The 17,113-nt window shown below is 34.1% G+C and overlaps 5 protein-coding genes across 5 annotated transcripts; 2 read left to right on the plus strand and 3 right to left on the minus strand.

Annotated features, from left to right (window-relative positions):
* Positions 1-712: 712 nt before the first annotated feature.
* LOC148304699 (uncharacterized) lies at positions 713-2,201 on the minus strand. Its single transcript, XM_088267833.1, has 2 exons — positions 2,035-2,201; positions 713-1,925 (listed from the first exon to the last, which is right to left on the minus strand). The coding sequence occupies exon 2, from the start codon at positions 1,899-1,901 to the stop codon at positions 1,215-1,217; it is 687 nt and encodes a 228-aa protein (XP_088123959.1). The 5' UTR covers positions 1,902-1,925; positions 2,035-2,201; the 3' UTR covers positions 713-1,214.
* Positions 2,202-4,440: 2,239 nt separating this feature from the next.
* Positions 4,441-6,119, plus strand: hoip (NHP2-like protein 1 hoip). The gene is made up of 2 exons (XM_088267912.1): positions 4,441-4,618; positions 4,706-6,119. Exons 1-2 carry the CDS (start codon positions 4,616-4,618, stop codon positions 5,084-5,086), a joined length of 384 nt encoding a protein of 127 aa, XP_088124038.1. The 5' UTR covers positions 4,441-4,615; the 3' UTR covers positions 5,087-6,119.
* A 972-nt stretch (positions 6,120-7,091) lies between these two features.
* On the minus strand, positions 7,092-10,638 carry Alg1 (ALG1, chitobiosyldiphosphodolichol beta-mannosyltransferase). The gene is made up of 4 exons (XM_088267911.1): positions 10,006-10,638; positions 9,055-9,335; positions 8,212-8,500; positions 7,092-7,765 (listed from the first exon to the last, which is right to left on the minus strand). The coding sequence occupies exons 1-4, from the start codon at positions 10,539-10,541 to the stop codon at positions 7,555-7,557; spliced, it is 1,317 nt and encodes a 438-aa protein (XP_088124037.1). The 5' UTR covers positions 10,542-10,638; the 3' UTR covers positions 7,092-7,554.
* A 138-nt stretch (positions 10,639-10,776) lies between these two features.
* LOC148304702 (nucleolar protein 11) lies at positions 10,777-14,348 on the plus strand. The gene is made up of 4 exons (XM_088267908.1): positions 10,777-10,996; positions 11,164-11,328; positions 12,028-12,403; positions 13,239-14,348. Exons 1-4 carry the CDS (start codon positions 10,865-10,867, stop codon positions 14,318-14,320), a joined length of 1,755 nt encoding a protein of 584 aa, XP_088124034.1. The 5' UTR covers positions 10,777-10,864; the 3' UTR covers positions 14,321-14,348.
* A 32-nt stretch (positions 14,349-14,380) lies between these two features.
* LOC148304703 (RNA-binding region-containing protein 3-like) lies at positions 14,381-16,515 on the minus strand. Its single transcript, XM_088267909.1, has one exon. It carries the CDS (start codon positions 16,489-16,491, stop codon positions 15,070-15,072), a length of 1,422 nt encoding a protein of 473 aa, XP_088124035.1. The 5' UTR covers positions 16,492-16,515; the 3' UTR covers positions 14,381-15,069.
* Positions 16,516-17,113: the final 598 nt, after the last annotated feature.

Genomic DNA, 17,113 nt, shown 5'->3' on the forward strand with positions numbered 1-17,113 from the left:
TCATTTATTTTTCAGGAAAACATGAAAGCAACGCTGATAATAATAAGCCTACTGAACTAAAGATGGCAGTAATAAACATTGTGATTCATACAAAGATGTCATATACACCTTATCAATTAATTTGAAATATATTTAGATGGCGGTTATGTAAGTCTTAGTTGTAGTTTTTGCTCAAAGATGTCGCATACATGCAATATTAATTTGCAGTAAAAAATATACTGCAAATTACAATGATAGTAGTTGTTTATTCTGGCGTAAATCTATTAAAATAGAGATGTCAGTAATGTGGCGATGATGTCCTATAAAAATTAAAACTTTTTTCCTTCAAAATCTACAAAAATAATGTTATTTAAAGTTGATATATTCAAGATGTAATTATTTATTATTATTTCAGAACTAGTATTAACATGAGTCGATTGAAAGTGCTCACCTGAAACTATTAGTAACATATGTAGCGAGTTATTTTTAAATCTAGATATTTAAATACAATTGCTCTTACTAGTTATTTGTTATAACCCCAGTGTAAACTCCTATTTATTCATATTATTTGATATCGGTATGCAAATATTGCACAAGTTCTTTGTCAGAAGTGAGCAGTTTAGAATGACATGTAGGCCTAAGGGGAGTGGTGGGTGATGTTCAGTTCAACTCTGTGTCATGATTATTATCATCGAGTTTTATGCAGTAAACAGGTGAAATAAAAGAGAGCTCATTTTAAAATTAAAATGGTTATTTATTCCATGAGATTATTAAAACATGAGAATTAAACATTACCGCTAAAAATTGCTAGAAAATAGGAAAAATCTTGTTGAAAACATATAATTTTACATAAATATAAAGAAATACAAAATAAGTGATTTTCAGAATACAAAATCGAAAAAGATTTATTAAAATAGTACGCTACTCAAATGTAATAGACATTATTTTAACCATTTAAATTATGACTCAAGAAGAAATGAACAATGAACCTTAAAAATATCATTATATTACATTAAATTGAATCTATGCAACAATTGTTTTATATTTTTATAATACAATATTCACACAAACTTACTAAGTTTCTTGACAATTTTTTCAATGGAAATTTTGAGGAAGATTACTATACAATTCAATATAGATATGTAAGGAGGATGACATTAAATGTTAAATTTTCACATTTTATTTGCACTGTACTTACATCGAAAACATTGTTTATCAGTCAACGTAAACAGGTATTATATATACATCATCTCTGCCATAGTTGACATCTTTTTAGGGATATGAACTAGGGTTTCAAAGTAGCTGGCCAATTCGTCTATTGTGACATCGCACGGGGGATTCAGAGCCTGCTGAGAACACGCGCGTATCCCGTTCTGTCCCCCCGGTCCACTTCCTGGGTTCCCAATACTAGTTACTCTATCACTATCGCGGCATTGGGGGTTTCGGAAGCTCTCCGACATGAAGAACCCGCTCCCGTTAGAGATTCGGAGCTGACTGCATCCGGAGACGAGGGATGGGAAGTCATTTAGGACAGGTACAACGTCACTAAATTGTTCGGTGCTTGTGCAAGTCTCCTCTGTCCTGGAGGCTGTTTTGGGCGAGATGGATAGAGAAACGGTCGATAATGAGTTGGCCAGTTCTTCGGATCGCGAGATACCTTGGCAGCATGTATTGACGTACTTGAGAACGGGGTCTTTCAAGAGTTTGCCGCTGTTTCTCTTGGAGACCCCCTTCGTCCTGGACGACTTCTTGCTCAAGGAGCAGTTACAGCGACCTCCCCAGAGCGTGAGATTTCCCCGAGCCCCGGAGCTTCTCCGCTGGAAGGGGTTCTCATCCGCGGACGTCGAACTCGGGCTCCCTTTCCCAGACACTATTTCGAGTTTCTCCAGCTCCACGGGCAGGGTATGATCTTCGCCAGACATCTTCGAAACTAGGATTATTCACACCTACAAAAAAAGACAACATTAGGAGGTAATGCGGAAATAAACATTTGCAATGTCATACGAACGTCACAACATTGGAATTTGGCATAAGGAAATTGACGAAATCACGTACTAGAACCCGACTTTGAGAGTAAAATTCTTTGCATCATAAGAATTAGGTAAAGATTGAAGGTATTTTTTAATACTTTTACGTCTAATGAAGCACTTTTTAATTTTTATTTATCATTCTACGCAACAAAACACGCAGAGAACCATTTGGGAGCATAGACAGTGATGGACAGTGATAGACGAGAATAGACAAAAAAAGTTAAATTACGAATAGACTTTGAAAATATCTAAAACGATTGGTGCCCTACTTACATTCAAAACACCTCGATATTTTTACATCATAGGGAAAATGTTTTACAATGAAATAGGTTCTAACTTGTCATCAAAAATAGAAACATAATCTCAACCATATGTAAATTGGATTTCATTTACATTTTTTTTGTTTATTACTGTTAGTATTTAAGGATTTGAATGGAGTTGAAATTGATTTAATTGAGGCTAATTTTATAATTTGAACCAGGATCTGTACATGCGCCTAAAAAAACTGGGCTCATACATATACCCTTTTTTGAATTTCCTAACGTCTAAGTGACATGAAATCTATCTACGACTAACGCAACATAGATTATCATGGCTTTACTTAAGATAGGGACTGAGAGGAGCATTTTGTCGTAACGTAACATTCGCGGCGAGCGTCCGACTTCGGATGGAGCACGCGTAACGAACGGTGAGCAGCTCGGTTCGCTGTACTGACGATACAAATGCTCGCATCGCAACGTGTTACGCTACGATGAAATGAATCCGGTCAGTCCCCACCTTAAGGCTTCAACTTTTTTTAAAGTTTCTTAGCCTATACATATGACGTGAGGCGTTTGAGCGTGGTCGAAAATTCAGTTCCGCAATAGTAAAAATATATATGTTAAATATTATTTTCGTTATACAAATTGTCGTAAGGGAAGCTGAAACTTGAAGCATCGGTCAGCTTCAGGCACGCGCCCTCGCACACGGCCGCTAATGCCATCTTATACGGGGCCCACTTGCACCCTCATACGCGACTCCTCACAGCGTCTTCTTTCTCGCGGGCCTGCCTCCGGAGCGCCTTGGCCGCTTCGTCTTACCGACGCTGTTCAATAGTGTAGCGTTAAGTGGTGTAGATTTAAGGTAGTTTAAAGTTTTAATTAAGTTAGTTAAAAGTACATTTAGTGTAGTCAAAGAAAGTAATCAAATGGTATGTAGTTTAAAAATCTTATATTGTAGGTGTTTTTAAAAAAAAATATATAAACGAAGTTGGAGTGAAAAAGTAGAGTTATAGAGTTTCAATCCATTCCCGGCCTCCTTGAGCCCCGCCTTCCAGCATTTCCTTTTTTCCGTTTTCTCTGTGCTGCTGAGGGGGGAAGTGTCACATATCCGCACGTCTCGTTATGTTGTAGGTACCTAGCACGTATGAAAAATATACGGTTTTAATACTGGCAATACCAAAAAAATGTATTCGTGGTGGTAACATTGCTTTGACGTTACTTTCAGCGCAGGGGGGGTCGACTCGTAAACGTCAGATTGTTCGAAAAACGACCAGAAAATGACGAGACACACTAATACACTAACAAAAACACCAAAACGGGAACGAAAAATACGAGATACCAACAAGTTGTTCAAATATTTCAAATAAATATAGACATACTATGGTTATAGACAATTATCGATAGAAAAATAGAAATCCGTCTATGAAGAACTTCATAATATTGAGTATTATGCCAAAGTTAAAGTTAAATTTTGCGTATGAAAGTGTAGTTTTTCTTACTTAACACAACGCTCCCTTGAACTTCTGCAGCACCCCCCAAATGCAAAAAATTTAAAAACGCCTAGCCAGACTTCCAAAACGCCCACAAAGGGGCGCTGGCACCCCCGTTAAGAAACATAACTTCAGAAAGTGGTGGGCACTCCTTCCACCCTTTTAAAATATTGTATTTTCTAGAATTTTAAATATAATATAGTAATTTGAAAATTCTATCGTTTTTGTTTTTGTTGAAAAGCCTTATATTTATACATAGTTTGGGATAATAATTTCAAAAAAGTTACCATTACCATTTACCATTGTAAGGCTGAGTTGAGTAACCATTATTAATCGCCTGAACTCTTTTTATAAATGTCGCGTTTTAGCCGTGACCTTTCTATTTTTGTTTACACTGAAATAAATAAATTTATATAGTGAAATATCTTCTTTGTAATATTAATATTATAATTTTGAAAATATGTTATACAACAAATTTCAATATAAATACCATTTAACCTGAAAAATGAATGATAAATATTTCGGCGGGTGGATTTGACATTCAGCCGCGGCGAAGTCACGCCCAGCCGGGAGCTTAGTACTTCTAGCCGTTTACGTCACTTCCGGCCGCTGGCGAATATCACTTCCAGCCATAAAAAATCGAGGTAGTTGGCGGTCTTTATATAAAATAGTTAGTCTGTGTTTCAGCGCGCGTGCGTTCGTTTCTATCACGTTGAACAAAAATTTTGAGGTTATAAACAAAAATCGTTGCTTGCGGCACGTTGTTTATTGACTACTTAACTTTGAAGTTGCTGTGAAGTTATACTCCTCAGTGAAGCGAAGGATATCGCCGAGAGGTTTATTGACATAATTAAAAATGGTAAGCACGCCTCCGTTACTTTTTTATTCATTTATTTCATTTCCGTCACTTGAATATTTGACTTGACTAACACGTGCTGCATTTCAGACTGACGAAGTAAATCCTAAGGCGTACCCCCTCGCTGACGCGACGTTGACGTCAAAAATCTTGAATCTGGTTCAGCAGGCTATGAATTACAAGCAATTAAGAAAAGGCGCAAATGAAGCTACGAAAACTCTGAACAGGGGTTTGTCTGAATTCATCGTCATGGCTGCTGACGCCGAGCCGCTGGAGATATTACTGCATCTTCCGTTGTTGTGCGAAGATAAGAATGTGCCTTACGTATTTTTACGGTCCAAGCAAGCCTTGGGTAGGGCGTGTGGCGTCTCGCGACCTATCATAGCATGCTCGGTTACGGTGAATGAAGGATCTCAACTAAAACCACAAATCCAGAACATTCAACAAGAAATTGAAAAGTTGTTGGTGTAATAGTTGTAAATATTATATTATGTACAAAGATCCCATGATTTAAATGCACTGTTTTGCTGCTTCACCAGCTAAAATGATTAAGTCAAAAAGATTTACTTTCAGTAAAAAAAAACTTTCTATCAAAGCGAGCGCTTGAGTATGTGTTTTTTGAAACTCCGGTGGTGTTGGAAATACCACAAATGATTACATCCCGATGTCCCTACAGTAATAGCGACAATGTTTCAAACTCAGACGGGATAAATTCCCAATACTTTCAGAATAACATTTGTAAAAAATATTTAAAAAAAAACCAAATGTTTGATGAGAAGATTGAAACATACAGTAATTCAAAATAATAATTTATTATGAATAATTTTATATTTCAATCTGCTCGTTAAACACTTGTTTTTTTTAATTATTAAAATGTAACTTTTGATTTTAAAACAAAGTTACATTTCAATTATAAAATGGAAAATCACTAAGTTACTGCTTCAAATATAAATTATTTTTTTTTCATTCAAAAAAATATTTTTTACTAATGTTGTTGCTCTGAAAGTATTGGGAATTTATTCTATCTGAATTTTAAAAAATTCGCTATTAATATACCGACAATGGGATGCAATCATTTGTGGTATTTCCAACATCACCGGCGTTTTAAAAACACATACTCAGGTGCTCATTTTGTGTGTTGGGGTCAACTCTAGTAGTTTATATCGGAATACATTGAATGGTACACTCGTTTACTTAATGGTAGGGACTGACCGGAGCCATTTCATTGTAACGTAACACGTTATGATGCGAGCATTCGTATAAGTCAGTACAGCGAGCCTAGTGCTTGCCGCGAGCGACGTTACGCTACAACAAAATGCTCCGATCAGTCCCTACCTTAATATTTAGTGTCATAAAATTATTGGAAAACTTGCTACTAATCTTGTAAAACATTGTATAATTTGCAATACTGAATTTTTGACTCAACACATTTTGCTGGTAGTAAGCGAATACATGGGGTCCTATCGCTGTATTCATATTTGAATAAATTTTAATTTTTACATAATAACTTGTTACTTATTTCTAATTTAAGTGTATTTATTTTTTGCTAATTGCATTTTATCAGGTAATTTACTCTTATTGCTAAATATTAAATTACATAGGCCTACTTGCGCACATTGTAATTTTATTATACAATAAAGCGTATGGCGGAACCTTCATATATATCATAATCCATTCCTGAGTGCCTGATGGATATGACTTGATAAATATAGGAACAGTTTTTCTTATAAAAACTGTGTAACTGAATACTTGTACGGGAATATGGAAGTCTATGTATTTTCAGAGCTCACAATGTGTTAATTAAATTTTCATTTCCTTAATTTCAATAGTAGGTATGGAGCCTTTATTTGAATAAACAAAATTCACTTCATTACTTTAGCATCTTGTTATTTACGAAGCTCCAAAATTTCGTAGTAGTTTTGTTATTCATTTTTATTGATTGTTCGTGGTATAATTGATAATTTTGAAACTATACGGAGCATTGCTTTGTATGTTGCTGATACTTAAGACAGTGTCGATATAGATTATTTCACATTCCAATATTCAAAACTGACCTGCCCATGGTTATGTGTGTTGGGATAGCTGCCGCTATGCTGAACAAAATCGCTTTGGATATTAATCTGTTCTATGTTTCGAATATTTTTTTATTTGCAATGTAAAATAATCAAATTTGTTTGCTGACCAATTCACTTTACGAGGCTGATAAAACACACACTGTAGTGGCTGATAAAACACACGCTGTACTTAGTCGTAAAAAAACTTCAATTCACTATTTTCAGGTAAGTTTGAAGATCTTGTGTTTTAATATAGAAATCAAGTCTGGTAGAGTGGGGATCGAACCGGTGAACTCTGATATAATTTTTGGCATAACCCACGGGACCACAATTATCACGTACTAGAAGTACTATTGTCTAGGAGGTAATACCATAACCCATCTCATTGCAAGGAATAAATATTAAATAAGAAAACCAAGTGATAAAAAAAGGAAAATGATATATTTTACCAAAAACACAGTAAATCTAATTTACATTTTTATTAAATACTTGATAATAATTGATCCCATATAATAATCACTACTTTTTTAATAAAGCAGACTCTTGATTTTATAATAAATTTCCCAGATAATTGATTTCCTGGTAATAATTAACAAAACTTTTAATTAGAATAGAAGAAAAATTTAATTCAAACAGAAACCTAAAATGATAAAAGTGTTAAGTATTCTTCTAAATTCGTGATTCTTTTCTAAAGGACAACAATAATAATCTGGGTTTGACTATTTAAAAATGAATATTTTTGTATGATTTTTGGAACCTACTCTTCCAATTATTTTGTAAATATGAAACATCCCTGTTAATCAAGAGTCTATATATTTTCAATTTATTTTGTACATTTTATAAATCACGATGTTATAAAATTACAAATATAATATTTTTTTATCATTAAGCAAAAAATGCCTTAGCACGCAATTCCCAATTGCTCTCCCATTTCTGATTGAAAAATGTGTTTATATTCTCTTTATATTTTTTCACAACATTGTTTTGTTCTGCATTTTTAGGAAATCCTTTAAACCACACTTTGAAGTGATTTGCTAACTGATTTGAGTTTTCAAACACATGTCCATTTTCACCATCTCTTACAAGTTCATCTAAGCTGAAATCATAAAAAAATTGGTTGAAGTTAACTATATATTTATCATTTTGTACAGGATAATAAGTTTTTTAAATTTCACATGCAATAGTTTTTTTTTGCGTTGTAAAAAGTAAAATTAGTATCTTCAAGGGAAAGTGTTTGGTCAGAAGAGTTATAAAAAAAAAAACAGGTAATATAAAATATTCTCATATTTTTTGGGCTGTCTGATTGACATAAGTGTGTAAAGAGGAGATATATAATTGTATTATTTTTTGACATCTCATCAAAGATATTCCATATTCTTTTCGATTTTGACATTCCATATTCTTCTTCATCTTTGGTGAGATGTCAAAAAATAATATGAAAATAACTCCTGTAATTGGAGATAATCCAGATTTTGTGAACAAGTATTTGGACACACTCAAAATGTTGGAAATAAATAATTGATTGATTATAAAACAACTCACCACTGATATTTGAATGCACAAACAGGTAAACCTGACCCGAACATATCGACAACTTTCATTGGCAGATCTAATCCAGATGAGCTCGTGTGAAGACAGACTCCGAGGTCTGCACTTGCAACCATCGTTGGGTAATCAACCGCTTCCAACCAAGGAGTGATCACCTCAACATTCTTCATTTTCTTTTTCCCAATCAAATCCAAGTAATAGTCTTTCATTGGACCTTTCCCGGTTATAACACAGATCAATTTTGGAAGGGAATTACTGCTTATTGTTGATGCTTGGTCATAATCTACAAGCAATTTGAATGTAAATAAATCTTAAGACAAATCAAAGATCATGGAACTTATTATGCTAGAACGTACTGCATAATTAGTGGTTGCATTTTACATTTTTGTAAATTTCTCAGTCTTTTTGTTATTCAGTGATCGAAGCATAAATAAAATATTGCGCTAAACTGCTCTCCTAAAGTTGTAATAGCTATAAAGTACATAAACACACTGTAATTTCATGTTCAATACTGTAAATATAATACCACAATTGTATGTTAAAATTTCATTTAAAAATAAATCTTTAAAAAGTTTAAAACCCTAAAATTATAAAGAAAAGCTTGAATTTAATTAAATATTATATCTTGAAAATAAGATCGATTACAACAAATATGGTTTCAATAGAAACAAAGAAATTGAAAGAATTTTATAGCATTGTTGAAGTTTTTAAAAAAAAGTATGCATGTGTTATGCCAACCGGGAATTAAACCAGTGACCACATGCAAGGTAGTAAAAGCATAGGAATCAGTGCACAAACTCGTGGTTTTAACATACATATTATGTAACAATATCTTACTTTCTAAAGCATCCAGAAGAATTTGAAAGTCTTCGTCAGGGGTCCAGCTCGTACTGCTAAACAACACACCGGGTCTCGAGTCCCGCAACTTAACCTCAGTGCCCACCCGCTCAGTTAATATTGTAGAAACATTATCGTCAATTTGAGATTCATTAAGATTTGATCTCGTTGGAATAGTAAACTCTGGGTATTGAACGCTTATCTTACTTATGAAGTCATGTTTCTCATTATCTGATATCGGATGGAATATGTCAGCAGGTCTATCATAGAGTACTTTGGCACTGAAAATAACAAATAATCTAATAAAAATGCAGTTGGTTAGTGATAGCTTTTACAGTTAATTTCCAAACATAAACTTGGATTCAAAGCTAATTATTGCTTTCAAACTGTGCAATAGTATATTCATAAGTTATCTAAATCAGTGCTCCGCATCTGGTGTGCCGTGGCACACTTGTGTACCGTGAGCAGGATTCAGTTGTGCCGCCGTCAAATTCAATGTATTTGACATTTTATAATTTTTCATAACGTATTTAAGTACAAATATAATTTGTCAACGTGTATTTAATACACAATGACATTTTTTTTCATAAAATTGCCGTTTTTTCAAATTTTAAATTACAATAACTCAATAATTTCTTAATAGAATACATATATATTTTAGCATTTGGTGATAGCGGAATACAAGGAAGAATTGTGGTGTGTCGCAGGTGAAAAAAGGTTTCCGGAACACTGATCTAAATAAGACATTTAAATGGAATTGTGTTTTATGCCATTTTAATGTTAATATTGATTAAGATTATGAAAAGTTAACTTTTAAATATGGTTTTATGTATCTAGGGTTGGTAATCAAATTAACTATTTTATTTTTTACCCTGTTTTAACTTAATAAAATAAACATGAATCAATTTATAAACGTAAATGGATGTGATAAGGGCAAATAGCAGAACTTACGAAATATTTCTATCCAATAAATCTCTCTTCATTGCATTAGTGACGCACAAATTAGCGTGCGCTCTGGCACCAAAGAAGAACTCAATTTTTTTAGCTATTTTTACAAGCTGATGGTTTTCCCCGTGCGATAATGCCATAATACTAAATGCATAATTATGCCAATCAATTATAAACTTTGCTCGGACTAAAAGACAATACAACCAACAAACGAGAAGTGTCGGTATAGCTGGAGGATTTTGACAAAGTACAAAGTCACTTCTTTTCTTAATGAATAAAATCATCAAAAGGCTAACTGTTTGCCAAAAGGTTTTCAAAACATATTGCAATATTTTAGGTCCTTGCAGCTCTGGCAGTGGCATTATATTTCTTATCGTTATTTGGTCATTATCGATTATATCTGGTAATGGTTTGGAACCTGCATAGCCTATGAGATCTACATCGTATTTGCAGCGGGCGAGCGATAATGCATGATATTGCATTCGTGGACTTCTTCCGATATCACCCAAGACAACCACACAAACATTTTTATTCGTCATTTCAAATTAATGGTTATTTTTATGGATAAAACAAAATATCAATGCTAACTCATACATCTTTCGACATGCCTGCGGTGAGGTGTCAAACGTCACTTTCAAAATATATTTTTGTTGATATCTGGGATTACGTTCTATTACTTAGGAGTGGACATTCATATAAGTTCGGAATAATGTTTATTTATGAACATATCCCCAGCGCTTTTTTGCATGACCAATCTATAGACGTTGGTGGTCTGTGGCGTAATCTAACATCTATGGACGTGTCACACGTGTTTGGAGGGGCTGTCAGTTTTGATTTGGTTTGAAATAAAAAATTAATTATAATGGTTCAACTGAGATCGTATTATAGTTTGTGTCCACTTATTGACAGAAAGTCATTTTTAGGCGTATCAGAAGATAGTGATCCAGGTTGTGGAATAATAACTTTAGGCAGAAATGTGGTCACCAGATACAAAGTAAGTTTCTCAAATAAATTAAAGTTGAATCGCGACGTCTTTTTTGCAATTAAATTTTAAATATCACAATATGTTCGTAGTTCGTTTATTTTTAAAGTGGTTTTTGCTTGTTATTTTAAATTTATGTACAATACTTTTATACGATTTTTTTTTCTTTCCATTTTAAGCTTTCAGATCAGAAACAGGTGGGAGGATGGACGTCGAAAGACCATATATCAGCTCCAGTAATATATGACATGGGAGAAAATCAGTATGTTGGCGTGTTTAATGAAAATATTATTAAAGTGTGGGACAATCAAGTTAACACTTTGGATAAATTAAAAAAGAATAAGGTAATTATACAGCAACACTCTTAAATGAAAAATGTTTTTCAAAATTATGTTTCAGTGGATATGATGATGGAATTTAGCAAAGATCATTTAAATAATGTCTTCACAATTCAATTATTTTAACATTTTTCAGTTTTTGTATTCTACCGCGATTGGACACAAAAAAATGAACATAATATGGAAATTTGTGACCTACAAATTTTCTCCTGCTCGTATCAGTTATCAAAAAAAAAAGCTTCCAAATTTTCATTGTGGTTACTCGGCTATGCCACAAATTTTCAAAAGTGCTTGAAAAATAAATCACAACAGTGGTTGAACTGTGTTTTTTGTTTTTCAAATACATTTTCTTATATATTTACTTGCATTATTAACCTGATCACTGTGACAAGAAATGAATTTTGCTTTGTCATATTTAGAGAGATGTTAAAACGTAGTATGAATCCTATCAAATTATTCTGCAAAGGAGTTTGATTATGGTGTCTTCCCGAATACAACTTATTAGAAGCCATGCAAAATCTAGCCATATTTTAAGCAAATACACTGCTGCCAAATCATACATCTATCTGTGATAGTCACACAGAAGAAACTATTGTTTCATGTCACGGGCTAAAGAACCAAATTACGTAATCAAGTGTGAACATTCTCTGATTGCGAGTTATCTTTATGTGCTTCATATACTTACTAATAATATTTGATTTACAGTTTACCAAACCGATTTTCAAGCTGATCAGAGACAATGAAGGAAAGGGAATCATTGTATTCAAGGACGGCGATTGTGCCGCTCTCCAATATGCTCTATACGCTAGAAAGAATTTGGAACCTTCCAGTGTGATAGATCAAGGACTCGCCATTAACCAAGTGGCAATATTTACATTGGAAGAGAGAAATTACATATGTTATGTATGCAAACAGAACGAAGAACATTACATATTGACTTGTGAATTGAACACCGACATCAACACTCCTATTGTAGAGACAGTGCACAAGGTACAAGTGCGGCGAGAGGAACTCATTGGAGGGAGGGTTGTCGGTGTTACAATATCGGCTCGTGCTCATCCTCCGCAAGTTCATGTATTGTGTAAGTTATGCTCTATAATGTAAATATTTATTTTAGTATGCATTCTGCAGTCCTTACTTTTGGACCCTTTGGTGGACACATCTGTAGATGTGTTGGAATATTGAGGTAATGTCTATACCTGTTATGGGTATTTTTTTATATTTTGGCCCATTGCCTTTAATGAGGGTATTTATAATACAGTATTTCTTCTTTAACCCTTATCCGCACCCCAATGGTGCATAGGACACTGCATCATATAGAAGCAGTGATATCTTGATCGTTAAATACACGAAGGAAAGGTAATCAGCCTTCCGCTTCAGGTACCAGTCCAGGGTCATATTAAATAAATATTAGACTGAAAAATCACTAATATTTATTTTGACCCTCTTGGGAATCAAACCCAGGACCTCCAGCATGGTAGCCTATCGCGGCAGACAAGTATTTACTTTTGTGTTAATACTTTGACTTTGAAGAATGCAAAAGAAATATCATTAAATAAATTAAATATCATTTTACCTCTACAAGTAAAATATAATAATAAACACCGTTTAATAATACCAAGGTATATTATAAAGGGTTAGTATTAAAATTTTAATCCATTGCTATATGTATTGGAAAGCAAAGTTGGTTTACACGATTCTTAGATGATGCTCCTGAAACATCTTCAATGTATTAAGTAGGCTGCCGCTTAGTTGGCAGTAGATTTATATATATGATATGACCAAAGTTCTTTTCTGTCCTTAATAATATAAATCAAAATTATTATAATCTAATTTAAGGAAATTAAAGTTAATTTATTACGAGTATTTTATGTCAGTCGAAAAAAATATTTATATCGTAATATTTAAATTTTCAGGGTCAGATGGCAGATTATTTTCTAATGAATTAACCAAGGATTCATTTTCTCTCGTTGGTCACGTTCCTTGGGTGTGTTGTGATGTAGAAGTCAGTCTTGCATGGATGGGAGGGAAGCACATCGCCATATACGGTGCGGACTCCGCTCAGGAGGGCGCCGTGCTCGCAGTCTTCAATGTCCTATTTGGTGTCGGATCGTACAGCCACCCCCTCAAGCTGTTCTGCAAAGGAGCCCGATTATGGTGTCTTCCCGAATACATCTTATTAGAAGCCACACAAAACCTGGCAGTTGTGCCCTTCATCCTGTCTTCCCATCGCAACACCCTGTCGTTGATTGGCTCGTTCAAGAATGACAAAGAATCCAACGATGTATTGACGGCGGATTGGGGAAAAGGGAAACCTCAGTGGAAATGCAAAGCAAGTTGGAAAGAATTGGCAGCCAAAGGAATGTCGGAGAGAGAAATATGTTTGGAATATTTCCCACAGTTACTTGAAGACAATAATATACAATTAATCAAAAAGTCTCTCAAGGATTTTAAAGATATTCCCGAGAATATTATTGTTAGTTTAATATCATTTGTGATAAAAGAATTAGATGGAAAAAATTCTCTAGTTATTCCTGATGTTGAATTTATGAATCGATCATCTGAAAAAGAATTAGAATTACGTAGCTTATTAGATTTCGTCTTAGGACTACCCTATGTCAAAGAAAATATTATATCGTGTTTAAGAAAAAGCCTCGAATTTGACGAAATGTTATTTTTACTCAGGTATATCAATCACTTACTTTCTGATGAAACAGATTTTGACTTTGAATATGAACAAAAAATTATTTTATGGAGTTCTGTTTTGATAGATTCAAACTATCAACAGCTAGTTCTTTCGCATGAGAAGGAGGAGACTGTAAAAATTATTGCCGAATTAGTGGCGACTATTGATGACCTTGTCGGTCAGGTGGAATGCACGGAAAGTGTAATTCCTATGTTAGCTTCTATATCAGCCGGAAAGGACATCAACCAAAACACCTGCGTCGATGAGAGCTCTACATATTACGTAGAGGAAATAAAAATCAGTGCATTTTAACAAAATAAAATATTTTTAATCAAATAAATTGAGTTTCATTTGTACATATTTAGATATAGTGGATTGTTAATGGTGTTCAGTTTTTTTTAAACAAAACCCCAACTTCATGAATAAATCCTTGAAATCAATATAAAATTCAGTGTCTAAAGGTGGGGACTGATCGGAGCACTTCGTCGTAATGTAATGTCGCTCGCGGCGAGCGCTCCGACTATGGATGGAGCGCTAGGTTCGCTGTACTGACTATACGAATGCTCGCATCGTAACGTATTACGTTATGACGAAATGGCTTCGGTCAGTCCCCACCATTATGGTAATATTTTGCAAACTGGAATCAGAATGATACATATTATCAGAATGTGCATATTTATTTACAGCAGACTTGATTTACAGGAATCGGATCAACCAACATAGTTTGTATTATGAAAACCACTAAAAAAGTAAATAAAGCAAGTAAAAAATATTCCATCTTTTGTAAAAAGAGTACTATGTAAATAAAAAATGTAATCATATCTAAAATAAAATAATGAACCTCTTTGTTAAAAAGAATTTTTTATAGATTTGTACTCAATTTTGATGAACATATTTCAGTGGATGCAGCAAATTAGACTAACGGGAGTACACACGTTAAGAGTCAACTATGCAAACGACCCGTAGTTGAAAGATGGTGAAAATCTGAAGTAAATAGATCCATCAACTCTTACAATAAACTCACTGTGATATTGAATGAACAAATTAATTTTCACTTGTAATTAATTAGCAGTTCGAGCAAATTGCACTACCATTGGTTTATTTTTTAATATGAATCCATTGGTTTCTGAAACAGCTTTTTGGGATAGCTCTACCGATGGTAGAGATACAAACGCCTGACCCTTCATTCTGCCTTCTTGCATTACTCTTATACTAAACATGTCCATTTCACTTATGCCACAATTCACCAGGTACCTCTTATAAATTCTCTCCAAATCAGATGTGTCGACATCTTTACTCAAGTTCTTTATATACAATCTCATCGAAGGAGTGCCTGGGTGATAATTTTTGAATATCGGAAGAGATTTCATATCCTTGAGGGATATTTTATTATCTAAAAGTTCTTTCGAAGTGATGGTACCATTTTCTTGAGGTTTAGTAACTTCTTCAGGTTTACTTTGGTTTTCAACATCTACATTTACGGTTGTAGGCATTGGATTAATTTTACCTATCGTTCCTATAAATTCTGATTTATTTTCAGCTTCATTAGGTCTAACTAGTTGAGATTGATTTACTTTGACTTCGATTTTCTTTGTCTCTTGTAAAGGTATCTCTTCGAAGACTTCTTTTGTTTTCAATGTAGGTTTCTTTTTATTGGTATTAGGAACCGGTAATAATTGAGATAGAAGTCTAGGTTTTTTGTTGATTCGTTTGGAATTCGAAGCTCTTTTCTTTGGCAACTGGTAATCATTAAACGACGGTATATCTTCATCAGTCGACATTTCTGATTCCTCGGATGAAAGGTCTTTGCTTTCTTTAAGGCTAATCTTGTTCTGGGGCTGAATTTCTTGTGTATTTAGATTAATTCCAAGTTTGCATAAGCATCCTTCGATATAAGACTTAACTTCAGCCTGAAGACCATCAAATGGAGGGTCCAATCCCATTTTGTTCATCAAATGAAGTGTCTGTATGTAGAAGCTGTTGTTGCTTTGAAGTGCATACATAATATTAACAAGTATTTGAGGCGATGCTGAAGGATAGTTATACTTTAAATACGGAGGAGGAGGTTGAAGTAATCCCACCGATGGATTCCAGCTGTTCAGACAGTCAACAAATTGTTTAACTTGTTTAAAATCATTTTCAGTGCTGCATTTGTAATTATTATCGCTTGATTCATTTGTATATTCAACAACTAATCGTCTTCCAAGTATTTCTAGCTGATGGAGACGAATTAAGGCTTCTTCAGCGTCTGTTTTTGATTGGAATGACGCAAATGCTGTATGACTTTTAGGGTTAATAAACCAAACTTTCTGGGCTCCAAAGTGTTTTAAAAAATCTTCTCTTTCTAGTGTACTGAGGTCACCACACAAATGTCTTATTAAGAGAGTAGTAGACATTTTAAAAGCAAACTGATAAAAATCATATTTTTCCTTCTTGACGAATTTGAACCAATGTGACAGCTTAAAACCACAGATATCGCACATTCAATACACAAAAACAATAAATAATTTATTTTCTTTATGGAAAGGATATCGTGGGGAAAAAGAGTTCGTTCACCTAAATTAAATGTTCATCGCAATATCTGTGTAAGGTTTTGTTTCCATAAGTTAAACAATTAATCTTTTTTGGAAAATGATAGCTAAATATAAGCCTTTGCCATTCACCTCATTTTTTTCCAATTCATCTCTCACATATCTTTGTTATTTGATAGAGAGAAATTTCACAGCCAGATAAAGTGGGTGCATTCACATTTATGTCCAACCTATGCTTGGAATAAAAGGTTTTCATGTATAAAACTAAATGATGGGGACTGACTGGAGCCATTTCGTCGTAACGTAACACGTTACGATGCGAATATTCGTATAGTCAGTACTCTGGATTTGGATGGAGCGCTCGTAGTAAGCGACGTTACAACGTTACGTTACGACGAAATACTCGGGTGAGTCTCTACCTTAAGATTTTTTACTGTGGAATAGGGCCTAAGTTGATAGATAAACAATTGAATCTAATGGTGGGTACTGACCGGATCCATTTCGTCATAACGTAACACGTTACGATGCGAGCATTCGTATAGTCAGTACAGGGAGCCAAGCGCTCCATCCATAG

Source organism: Brachycentrus maculatus, unplaced genomic scaffold (assembly GCF_059751285.1).
Source record: "Brachycentrus maculatus isolate JH-2025_06_01 unplaced genomic scaffold, ASM5975128v1 h1tg000306l, whole genome shotgun sequence".
NCBI classification, from domain to species: Eukaryota; Metazoa; Arthropoda; class Insecta; order Trichoptera; family Brachycentridae; genus Brachycentrus; species Brachycentrus maculatus.

What these genes read in the sequence shown, in the direction of transcription:
- LOC148304702 (XM_088267908.1), top strand. Translation starts at nt 10,865, where the DNA reads ATGGTTCAACTGAGATCGTATTATAGTTTGTGTCCACTTATTGACAGA. An exon ending in ATGTGGTCACCAGATACAAA is followed by an intron (nt 10,997 to 11,163) that starts GTAAGTTTCTCA and finishes TTCCATTTTAAG; the next exon opens with CTTTCAGATCAGAAACAGGT. An exon ending in TCCGCAAGTTCATGTATTGT is followed by an intron (nt 12,404 to 13,238) that starts GTAAGTTATGCT and finishes TTAAATTTTCAG; the next exon opens with GGTCAGATGGCAGATTATTT.
- LOC148304703 (XM_088267909.1), bottom strand. Translation starts at nt 16,491, where the DNA reads ATGTGCGATATCTGTGGTTTTAAGCTGTCACATTGGTTCAAATTCGTC.
- LOC148304699 (XM_088267833.1), bottom strand. Translation starts at nt 1,901, where the DNA reads ATGTCTGGCGAAGATCATACCCTGCCCGTGGAGCTGGAGAAACTCGAA.
- Alg1 (XM_088267911.1), bottom strand. Translation starts at nt 10,541, where the DNA reads ATGACGAATAAAAATGTTTGTGTGGTTGTCTTGGGTGATATCGGAAGA. An exon ending in TTATTGGATAGAAATATTTC is followed by an intron (nt 9,336 to 10,005) that starts GTAAGTTCTGCT and finishes TGTTATTTTCAG; the next exon opens with TGCCAAAGTACTCTATGATA. An exon ending in TCTTCTGGATGCTTTAGAAA is followed by an intron (nt 8,501 to 9,054) that starts GTAAGATATTGT and finishes AATTGCTTGTAG; the next exon opens with ATTATGACCAAGCATCAACA.